Source organism: Solanum verrucosum, unplaced genomic scaffold (assembly GCF_900185275.1).
Source record: "Solanum verrucosum unplaced genomic scaffold, falcon-dt-bn FXZP01000027.1, whole genome shotgun sequence".
In the NCBI taxonomy this organism is placed as follows: domain Eukaryota; kingdom Viridiplantae; phylum Streptophyta; class Magnoliopsida; order Solanales; family Solanaceae; genus Solanum; species Solanum verrucosum.
In genome coordinates this window covers 551,738-564,177 of record NW_026020214.1, presented here as the reverse complement: position 1 = coordinate 564,177, position 12,440 = coordinate 551,738, and the positions used below count along the sequence as shown (strand labels likewise).

The window sequence follows — 12,440 nt, the reverse complement described above, 5'->3', positions numbered from 1 at the left end:
ACTCCACTCAAGGGTTCTTGCATGAAAATGATTTCAAAAGACAAGCTGTGATATTATTCATGTTTGATTGAAGTTTTTGGGATGAAAAACTCTATGAGCCCTTGATTTCCACAAAACCCTAAAATTAGCTTATGAAGTGGGTTGTTTGCTTATGATTCAATGTTGATGAAATTGCGTTTAGATTGAGTTGTATAGTTGATTCAATGTTTATTGCTTATTGTGTTTAGATTGAGTTGTATATTTCTATTGTGAATTGTTGGAGAATGGAGAAATGGTGATTGTGGCTTTGGAAAAGGGTAAGTTTGACCTAACTTTATTATTAATGTAGAATTGATATAGCATTGTGATAGAATGATGTGTGATCCACTTATGGTGGAGGTGTTTACTTATTGAATGTATTGTGAGCATGGCCTTGAAGGCATTACATAATGAATTGATGTATTATTATGTTATGATGTATTGAATGTGTAATGTGAAGGTGTTCTTAATCTCAAGGCGATCTTGTGTAAAGGGTGTAGCATTGTGATTGAAAGTGTGATCTCTCTTAATGTTCATAAGTGATGATGTTAGACTATGAAAGGTCTCTATATGGTGAGGTTGTCTCTTGATTTGGTAGACTTAGGTACCTCTTCTTGAATGTGATATTTTGACTTACGTGTCTAATTGAGCATAGATTGGTAGACCTAAGCATGGTGCCCTTTCTATGAATGACTAAAGAGGCATTCTAGGCTATATCTTGAATAGGCTAGACCTAAGCATGGTACCCTTTTCATGAGTAAGTCTAGACCCCCAAGTGAATGTGAAACCTTGAAGTGGTGGACCTTATGGTGATGACCTTCTTCTTGTGTGAAATGATAAACTTAGAGTTGGTGGACCGGAATAGTAGAAAACCCTCTCTAAGAAAGTCAATGAGCTATACTTAATGAACCTTGATCGGTAGATCCTTTGTGGTGCCCTTCCTGATAGAAGTATTATGGGTTGGCTAGACCTAATGATGGTGCCCTCTCCAATACATATATGCAAATGAAACTACTCTATGGGAACTAAGGCTAAGCACCGAGTGGATATGGTTAAGAGGGTGGCCCTCTCCGAGCATGAGGTTAGGGCACAATGAAATTCTTTGGATATCCCCTAAACCATGTGCCTACATGGGATGTGTACTAGTTGTACCCTTGGCAAGTAGAACACCATCCACGGTGTGGGATCTTATGACACCGGATTCCATGCCTAGCTAGTGTGGTCTATGTCGGTTAATGCCTATTCCCATCATGTGGGATGTGCACTCTAGTTATTGGATAGGTTCTACAATGTGTAGGTAGTAGTATGGGATGCTATCTACACATGGAACGAGTAGGCTTTGAAGATGCTAAAGTGAGTTCCCTAAGTCTTAATGACTAATATGTGAAAGTCCCCTAAATGCATGAATGTCTCCAAAAATGGTTTAATAAATAGTGTTGACTTATTGATACTATGTTGAAATAGAAAGGTCCTTATCTAGGGTAGCCTTGAGGAACACTTAGGTGTGCTTGAAGAGGTTGTATGGACGGCCACTTCATGCCTTACTTAAGTGTGTCTTAGGGTAACTTTGGATAGAGGTTCTATGATGATGAAATGACATATTTGACTAATATGATTATGTGGTGTATATTGGTACTAGTTGAGCATGTCTATGATAGGGATATTGTCTTAAATGTGGATGGTGACTTATAATGTGTCTCTTGAACTTGTATTATGAAGGTTTTACCAAAAAATGGCATTAGAGCATATATCTCAACTAAATGTCCCTTTATAGAATGTTTTTGCATGGTCATCATACTTAGTACTTAATTGTGCTAACTCCATACTTTTCTCTATTTTCTACAAGTGTAGGTGCGGGAAAGTGATTGAGTTGGCTTTGAGTTGAAGCTTGGGATTAGAGTTCTCTCAAGATCTTTTGGTATGTCCTCATATGTTCGAGGACAAGGATTCTATATTTCTAGTTCTTTATGTTCAAGACACTCTATCTTGTATGTTTGTCTAAGGATGGCCATGTGATACTAGTCTTCCGCTTGTGTATAAAGATTGTTTTTAAAGATGTTGACCTTTGAGTCTTATGTTTTTGGATTAAAAAGTTTTTTTTTATTCCGTACTCTTTTCTATATCGAATGTTATGAATGCTAAGAGGCATGTAATAGACCTCTTCGAGGTCGAGTACGCCGTGTTACAACTAGGGGGTGCTCTCAGGTCGTGACATATATACATATACACTTTTTGAAATTATTTTTTCTAATTCAATATAAAAATATAAACTATGTTTAGAAAGACTTATGGAGTAGTAATTTCGTTCACATGTTTATAATTAGTTAATATTTTTTATTCCTTTAATGAATACATCTTATTCTTTTTTTGTTTATGATTAAAAAGTATAATATGGTTGTCTTTATTATAGGAATTTAAAAGCAAAAGGTGGTTACCTATTTTAACAAACCCTGTTTTCATTTTGCTTTTTTTATTTTAATTTTATTTTTGTGAATATTTTTTTTCAAATTTGAAATTAATTTTGTTAAATAATGGAATAATTATTTCAGTAGCATATTAATGATTAGTTGATATTCTTTTGTTCCTTTTCTTAATTTTATCTCTTTCCTTATCCTTTAAACATATTTTCAGATATAAATATCTTTTAATAATATGATTTTGAATTTTTTTAGAACAAATCGTGTAAAGTCATTTCATTTTTTTTTCAAATTTGAAAATAATTTTGTTAATTCAATATAGACTCTACTAATTTTTTTATTTTTATAAAGAGCAGTTATTTCAGTCACATATTTATAATTAGTTAATATTTTTTGTTCCTTTTCTTAATTTATCTTCTTATTTTTTTCAAATTTAATTTAAGATTAAAAAGTATCCTTATCCTTTGACCAAAAGTATTTTTATCCAATGTGCATGGAGCAGTTATTTCCGTTACATATTTAGTAGTAGTTAATATTTTTTTGTTCCTTTTATGAATTTATCTTTTTATACTTTTTTTTTGTTAAAGATTAAAAAGTATTATTATTCTTCAAAGATTTTTTTTCGATAATAATAATTCATAGACTTTAAATGTTGTCTTTAATTTGAATTCAATAACTCTAAAATTTTGTAATAATAAGCAAGAAAGTTACAAAGAATTGTGCTCCTCTTATGCTTTGTCTTGCTTATGCTCTCTTCCACATATGAACTTGTATTCTTGTTGCTCAATCGATAAAGTTGTTTTACAAACAATGGGTCCATTAACATTAACGATCAACTCTTTAAGTATTAATAACTTCAATAAGTTTTTAATAGTGTGAAACTATTCAAAAACACTTATTTGATGCTTCTTTGCATAGTTTATAAAGTTAGTAGCATATGTAAAACTTCATCCCATATAACGTGCAAAATCTCGAAGAATTCTAAAAAAATGAATAACAAAATATACAAATCGAACTATATATCATAAAATACCATTCATAAAAAGAACAAAAAAGAAGTATGTGGAACTAAAGAGAGTAACTCCATTGTCTTTCCAATTGATTTGTCAATGAATTTTCACTCTTCTCACCTCAAATTACTCCCAAAAAGGCAAAAACAACATCAATTTGTATTCATGATCAAATAATATTCCAATTTTCAAAAATCATATTTTACTTTAGAAATAGAAAATATTTTTTTTCAAATTTCATAATGAAACATGATCAAACATCCACTCAAAATTCCATCAACAGAGTGTATAGAGAAGGAATGTTGGGACCGCTATTAGCTATTAGCATAAATATGTTATTTTTGTTCATTAAACATTAAAGTTACTTCACAATCCCCACAATAAGAATCAAGTTATACCAATTGAGTAATAATGTAACATGAAGTTGCATGAATTCTTCACGTAACATTTCAATAATAGTTACATGCTTACGACTTTCTCCTTGAAGAAACTCAATTATTGAAGAAATAAACTTAATTTTGAACTTAAAATGGGAGAAACCCAGAAACTACTTACCCAAAAATAAAATTTGTAACTTCAAAATTCCTGGAAAAAAACAACACAAAACCAATTAGCAAAAGTTATAAAAAAGTGCTATTAAAATTGATTGTATACCCCATAATCAAATATGGAAATCTATGAGAATAATGATTCGAAACATTTTTTGTGGAATATAAGATTATGGATATAAACATGGTTATCAAACTTTATCTACAATTATTATTGATCTAAAAATCGAATTGTTTAGATCTTTACTTGATTTTGACGGTTACACTATCTAATGCTTCCCAAATAATTGTTTTTTGGGAACATTTTAAAAATCAAGATCATTACGCAAAGTAGAACCACTACATCTGCAAAAAGGAAAAATATTTTTTTTGGAAAAGCAATTACGGGTAACCCCTGAAACAGAAAATCAAATTAAATAGGGAAAAAAGTCTAAAATATATATTTTAAAGGTATATGTACGCCCACGTGGACATCATAAATATTGCATAATAGTAATGTGTCCACGTGGTCACATATATACCTTTAAAATATACTATTAAATAGTGCAGCGGGTAAAAGGTCCTTTCCAAAGTTCGGTATCGTAACAACAATTTCGGTCAAAGTTGAAGTATTCTTCAGACTCTTTACCCAAATATATAAAACTTCTCGAAATCTATAAATCGAAAGTCATACTGGAATCATCGCCTGCCATAATCGTTGCTTTTGTTTATTTACTTTGTTTCTTCCTGTAGACAATAAAATTCGCGTCGAGAAAACAATAATCAAGAACGGAAAATTATAGCAACAATCGTATTTATTATTTCAAAGTGCGAGTGTTACAATCTCTATGATTCCTCTGAATTCGCCTTTTCAAATATGATTCAAGGGCTTTAAAGCTTGATCTTGAATCTTTGATGAATTTGAACTTTGAACTTTATCTTGATCTTAACTTTTGCTTGAATTCAAGGGCTTCGAGCATGTTCTTGAACTTGATAGTCTTGATCTTGATCGTTCTTGAACTTAAATGTTTGAATTCTTAAACTTGTAGCTTTATAGAGAATTTTATGGCGTTTGTACCACGGATTTTCTCTAGCTTCTTGTTTATAATTTTCTGTCCTCTATTCTGAATTATGAGGACCCCTATTCATAGTTTTAGAATAGAGGAGTTGCGATTGGAACATGATTCCCTTCGAGCAATCAGATTTAAGTGACATGTCATATGGGCTTTATGGAGCGGGCTTGTCATCTTTGACACATGTCATGATCCTATTGGCTTATTTGTTTGACTTGGCATGCCACGTCATTTGCCATGTGGCACCAAAAGAATGGGCCTCTAGGATAAGATGACATTGGACTTAGCAAATTGGGCTCATCTATAGCCCAAATCAATTAATTTTTATTTTAATTAAATTCATATTTATTGGACTTGAATAATTAGCCCAATTATATTAATTCATAATATTTATTTGGACTAATATATTCATGAATTTAATATAATTCGAATCATTTTATAAATTTATATTTAATAAATTTTAAATTATTACAAATGCCCCCTGCTTCAAGTCTTGTCAAACAAATATTTTCACGACTAGACTTGAAGTATTAAGTCAATTTTGAATCAAACTATATATAATAAATAAATAAATTGTCCATACAATTTACTATTTATTTATATTTGACCGTGTAATTGTTTGGAAGACTCGTAAGTATTATAAGCTTGTACACACATACTGCCAAAACTTTCAATACGTAGGAAATTTTATATTTTTCCAATTTGTGGGTCCCACCATGCACTTTTCCTTATTTGTCTCCAAAAAGTAACATATTCCTATCCTATTTGAATTGTGACACTTGAACCGTCATCAATTAGGAGTGAACGACCGACATTACTCGCCTATAAATAGGATCATGACCCTCATACTTTTAATACCAATTTGTGAACTGTTGCTTGGAACTGATTCGCAAGCCTCAACTGTGAGGTAATTCCCCTTCTTTATTTGTATTTAATTTTATTTTATTATGTGGGTTTGTTTATAGGTCAATAGGAGCAGCGTGGAGGCTGAACAATGGAGAACTATATCACACATGAATTTGATCTTGTGGTGTGAAGGGATGTGTTTAATGTCCCCGCCTTGAAGATCACTAACTTGAGGCTTTACTAGAATACCGTGTTTAACGTCCGCGCCTTGAAAAACAATACTACTCTCAAGGCGTTACAAGGTCCCGAATACTTAACCAACTTGAGGCTTTACTAGAATATCGTGTTTAACGTCCCCGCCTTGAAAAAAAATACTACTCTCAAGGCGTTACAAGGTACCGAATACTTAACCAACTTGAGGCTTTACTAGAATACTGTGTTTAACGTCCCCGCCTTAAAAAAAAAACTACTCTCAAGGCGTTACAAGGTCCCGAATACTTAACCAACTTGAGGCTTTACTAGAATATTCTATTTAACGTCCTCGCCTTGAAAAAAAAAATACTACTCTCAAGGCGTTACAAGGTCCCGAATACTTAACCAACTTGAGGCTTTACTAGAATACTGTGTTTAACGTCCCCGCCTTGAAAAAAAATACTACTCTCAATGCGTTACAAGGTCCCGAATACTTAACCAACTTGAGGTTTTACTAGAATAATGTGTTTAACGTCCCCGCCTTGAAAAAAATACTACTCTCAAGGCGTTACAAGGTCCCAAATACTTAAGCATAAGGTGTGAAGGGAGGTGTTTAATGTCCCCGCCTTGAAGATCACTAACTTGAGGCTTTCTCAAGATCCATAATGCTTAAAATATTCCCCCTTCTTAATGACCCCTCTCTTTCAAGTTTTATCTTCTTTCGTGCATCATCATAAGTAAATATTAACACTTTTTTTTTTTTTTTTTTTTTTTGCAGTTTGAACAATGGTTTTCTTCAAGGATTATACTTGCCCATCTTCTCAACTCAAATATCTCATCGTTGGAACAGAGGGTAGTACGGTGGAGACTAAGTTTTTGGTCCAGGAATCTTTTGTTGGTCGTTATGTTGATCCATGGCCACAATTGAGGAACACGCTTCATATGAGAAGTTGGACATCCGAATACGATCACAAATCTAATAAAGCCTCAAAAGCGTGGTATCTTGAGAAACCAAATCCACAATGTACAAACATCGCGAGCACTCTTTCAAATTTAGGTCGCCGCATGATTCTAGAGGAACTACGTTGGGGAGACACCATTGTGCTTGAAGGTGAATATCACTGCATTCCGGGATACTGGGAATGGACAGAAGATGTCTTAAGCAAAAATGGGCAAAGTCTAAACAATGCTTGTATTTGCTTCTCTTTTTACTTATGATCGGAACTCCAATATTATACAAGCCTTTTGTGAGGCTTGGTTCCCTGAAACAAATACATTACTTACATCTATCGGAGAAACATCCATATCTCTTTGGGACTTGCATATTCTAGGTGGTTTGCCAATTAGCGGAGTCCCTTACGAAGAAGTGATACCTAACTCACGAAACTTACGGGTTTGGATGACAAGAGGGAAAGATTTCTTCCTCAAACTTGCGAGTGTATGTTTGCTGCCTTTCATCATCTTAAAGAGAAAAATAATGGTAATATGAGGGTCTCTTTTAATGAATGGATACAATTTTGGTGCAAGAAAGATCGCAAATATGAGCTAGCTCCCCCAAGGAAAGAGAAGAAATCTCGACATCTGTCATCTACTCATAATCCAATAGGTGAGATACCTACTGAGATAAACACATGGTCAAGTACTCAAGAGATGGCATTTTCTAAGCTTGGAGCGAAACACCAAAAATATGAGACTTATCTGACGGCCTTTTTGTCATGTTGGTTATGTGCTTTGTATTTCTGTCTGAAGAAGGGAATTTCATTCGGCTTGAAACTTTCAAGATAGCAAGCTTAATGGCGAACGGTAAAAGGGTTAGCCTTGCGGTTCCGGTCTTAGCAAGCATATATCATGGCTTAAATAAAATTTCAAATTCTTCACATTTAGACCATATAAAAGTTTGTTTTCCCATCCACTATGTTTATGGTTGGCTTGCTTATTATCTCAAGACACACTATCCGCTTACTAGTGGACCTTATCTTCCACGAATGGTGGTATATTCTGGGGAAGGTGCTGCAAAGTACTTTGACAAAGATGAGGCAAGAAAGCGTGTTCATCGAGGGGAAAACATTGTATGGAATGCAACCATGCTTAGTAGGCCTCACCCAACTTATTATATTGATGAAGGAAAAGCACCAGAGTTGGAGCTAGCTTATTTTGTGAGCCTTCGTTTTAATTATCTTCCATTGAGGAGGGGAAGTTCTTTTTTCATTGAGCCATATAGTCCACACCGATTTAGTCACCAATTTGGTTTTCATCAAGATATTCTTGGCTATTTAGAAAATGATATTCGTGCTAAGTCACTTGATGAAGGCCTTAGATATTGGCGCATTTGCATATCACGTGCAACTATGTCTAAAACGACATTTCCTCCTGCGGTAACTTCCGCAAAAAAGCTTTATACTACCCAATATTCATCTTGGTGGGAGAGATCCTATGGAATGGTTCTTGAGGATAATTTGGATGTTATGGTAGAGAAATCTGGGTCAGAATTTGTTACCCTTTTAGAAGACAAAAGTGAAGATATCGAGAAGACACTTTCAAAAGTCAAGACACCACTTGCTACCCAACATCAAAGTAAGAAGCTTAATTCCTCTAAGGTATCCAAGAAAGAAGTAGTTCATACTTCTACTGATAAAGAGAAATGTCCCCAATTTCTCTTCTCTAGTAAACGGGCCCCTCAAGAAACAAGCAAAACTAGCAAGGATCGATGTTGGAAGAGGCAAAGGGTTGAACCATCTGGGGCTGAAGTTGTTGATTTAAGAGTAATAGAAGTTCAGAGTGTCGATAGTCCTTCAAGATCAATGACAATTCAGAGTGACAAGGTTTAATTTTTTATTTATTTATTTATTTTTGAATAAAATAACTTTGCTAACCCACTTTTTCCATGTGTAGGTTAACGCTGCTGGACATCCACTAGGATCGCCACATGAGATGCCACAAGTTAGCGATGAGTCTACTGCAATATCAAAACCTAAGGCACAATCAATTTCAAATATTGAGCAAGAGCAAAAGACATCATCTACTTCTCGTGGCCAAACTTTAAAAGGGTTGACTCCTAATTCAAATGAGTTTTCCCGAGTTCTCCCAAAGAGTAATGGAGCTATGTCTGTCTTCGAAGGAAAAGGTGTTGTGTTCAACTACAAAAGAAAGTACATCTTGGGTCTTTGGGAAGAGATTTGTGGAAAACTTTCCAGAACTTCTCTAGACAATATTTCATCTTACAAAGATGATATTTGTGAGATTTTCAAGGAGATGAGTGAGATAAATTTATTAGATCTTTCACCATTGAAGAGCTTGGTAGATTCTCTTTTTGATCATGCTACTTCTTATGATCAAGTACACTCTAATTTTGTTGACAAGGCGCATGAAGATAAGAAGATGGAGTTGATTTCCAATGCCAAAGAGCGTCTCAAATTTTTCAAAGTAGAAGAAGGTGAGAAGGCAAAACATGTTTCCTCTAACAAGAAATCACTAAAGAAGGTTAAGCGTAAGCTAGCAACTTTACAAGGAGAGCGAGAGGGACTTGAAGTTGTTTAAGAAGCTGCTAAGAAGAAGGTTGAGGAGGTTCAAGCCAAGATTTTAGCTACAGAAGATGAGATATCCTTGTATGAAAATATGAGTTTATTAACGCTTGAAGATACACTTCGTTTGGAACAGAAAAGAGAGTGCTTGGAGGCTAGTTGTCAAGATTTGACTAACTACAAGTTACGCTTAGATTAGGCTTTTTCTTCGTGTTTCCCTTTTTTTGTTTTCTTTAGCATTTGATTGATGTTTTAGACAATTTTATAGTAATGAAGTTCTTTTATTTTTTTTTATATCATGCATTTTTATTGCATAATCAAATTTGAATTTGCTCTTTAATTCTTAATCCCAAGCTTTAGTAATTCAAAGTCATTCCACATTTTTAAGTTTGCACATTCAAACTTGCCTTATCAATTTTGTGGAATTTAACTCGTAACAAGTTTTAGGGCCTTAACTTGTAAATTCATAGAATTCGAAGACATTGACTTGTAACTTGGTTGATTTAAGAGTCTAACATGCAAACTTGTAGGACTTATCATATTTACTTTGTCGGATTTGAAGACTTCAACTTGTATATATAGAGGATTCAAATACTTCAACTTGCATACTTGTCTGAATTTAAACACTTCAAGCCTACTGTCAAAGAAGCTCATATTTCATAAGGGTTTGTCCCCATCTATTGACCATTCAATACTTCGTACAAGTCTATAGTTTGATGAGACAAAACATAAAACAAAATACTTATCGCTTTGACTGACATGTGACAGATCAAGTGGGAACATGTTTTTTTTTTTTTTACACTCATGCAACTGAACTTAGGATATATTGTAAGAGCCTACGTACCTCAGTGAAGAGGATCAAGTCACAACGTAGTTCTGAGGGATTGAGTGATTTTTTTTTTGTTTGTGCCGTACACAGTTTATACTCTTGCGGGCCAGGAGTGACATGCAGTTTAGGCTCATACCTTAAGGAGCATCATCTTACTTCAATGGTAGTACCTCTTTAGGAATTTTGCATTAATAGGACCGATCTTTGCACCATCTGCATCAACAAGCTTGTAAGCACCATGTGAATATGTTTCTTGTACAACATATGGTCCATCCCACTTTGAGGTAAATTTACCCCCAGACTTGTGCGAAGTAATGATGGGTCTTCTTACTGCGAGAACTTGGTCTCCAACTTGGAAACACCTCAAGCGAACTTTCTTATTAAAAGTACGAGATAGACGAGCTTGATAACATTCAAGGTTTTGTTGGGCTTCTAGCCTCTTTTCATCAAGTGCTTCTAACTCAGCAAGACGCAATCGAGCATTTTCTTCTTCAGTGAGCCCTTCTTGAATAACAAGTCTTAAGGAAGGTATTGGACGCTCGAGTGGCAGGACTGCTTCAACTCCGAAAGCAAGTGAATATGGTGTTGCTTGAGTTGGTGTGCGGTATGTTGTCCTATATGCCAACAAAGCTTCTTCCATTCTTTCATGCCAATCCCGTTTGGACTTGGAGATAACTTTCTTCAGAAGGTTGCATAGAGTCTTATTGAATGCTTTAGCAAGACCATTGGCGGCATCATGATACATAGAAGATTTACGTTGTTTGAAGCAAAAGAGATCACAAATTTTATTCATTAACTTATTATCAAATGGCTTGCCATTGTCCGTTATTATGTAGCAAGGGATGCCGAAGCGATAGATGATATTCACTCGGATAAAATTTGCAACATTCTCTATCTTCACTTCTTTAAGAGCAACAACTTCAGCGCATTTTGAGAAGTAATCTGTTGCAGCCAAGATGTACAAGTGTCCACCAGAAGATTTTGGTAGTGGTCCCACAACATCCAATCCCCAAGCGTCAAATGGCCAAGATACGATAGTTGGGTGCAATACTTCAGGCGGCTGATGTATGAAATTTGCATGAAATTGACAAGCATCGCACCTCCGAGCATAATCTAAGCAATCCTTCACCATGGTTGGCCAATAATACCCCATCCTTTTAATGTGAAAGTGGAGTTTCGGTCCAGATTGATGTGATCCACATACTCCTGAGTCTGCTTCTTGCAGAGCTTGACTTGCTTCTTCCTCTCCCAAACATCGTAATAGTACACCCTCAAATGATCTTCTATATAATGTGTCCTTGTAGTAAAGGAAGCGAGGTGCACGACGACGAATATCAGTCCTTCTCCTTGGATTTTCTGGAAGTATCCCATAACACATGTAGTCAATAATGGGTTGCCTCCAATCTTCCTTTACGGCTTCAGAAACAACAACGAGATGCTCAAGCTCATTTTCTATATATTCTTCCTCATTTGGCGGTGGTACTATCCATCTTTGAGAAATAGTAACTTGTGTTTGATCAGGAAGGGTTAGAATTGAAGCCAGGGCCGCCAATGCATCAGCTTTCTTATTTTCCGTTCTACGCACATGTTGAAGGGTTACATCTCCAAGCCATCCTATCAACTTTTGGGCATAGCCATGATAATGACGCAATTCGGGCTTCTTCACCTCATAACTTCCCAAGAGTTGGTTGATAACCAACTGTTGACACCCAATTTTGACCGACCTTTAACCCTTTTTAGGAATGTTATTCGATTAAATACATATTTTAAAAAATATTTCGAGTTCAAGATTTTAGTCAATTTTGTCTAAAAATTATATATTTTAGTAAGCTGGATTTATTAAAATTATTATTATTAAATTATTTTGTTATTATATTTATCGATAGTTAAACTCGAAATAATTACTTATTTAAAGGTTTTAAGAAACTTAGATGTGTATAATGTATATGAAAATATTTTAAAAATATAGTATTTATTAATTGGATATCAATTCCTAAATTTTCCTCC

General features: G+C 34.6%; 1 protein-coding gene across 1 annotated transcript; it reads left to right on the top strand.

The window, feature by feature from the left end:
• Positions 1–8,431: 8,431 nt before the first annotated feature.
• LOC125830610 (uncharacterized) lies at positions 8,432–9,620 on the top strand. The gene is made up of 2 exons (XM_049509788.1): positions 8,432–8,905; positions 8,976–9,620. The coding sequence occupies exons 1-2, from the start codon at positions 8,432–8,434 to the stop codon at positions 9,618–9,620; spliced, it is 1,119 nt and encodes a 372-aa protein (XP_049365745.1).
• The last annotated feature ends 2,820 nt before the right edge of the window (positions 9,621–12,440 follow it).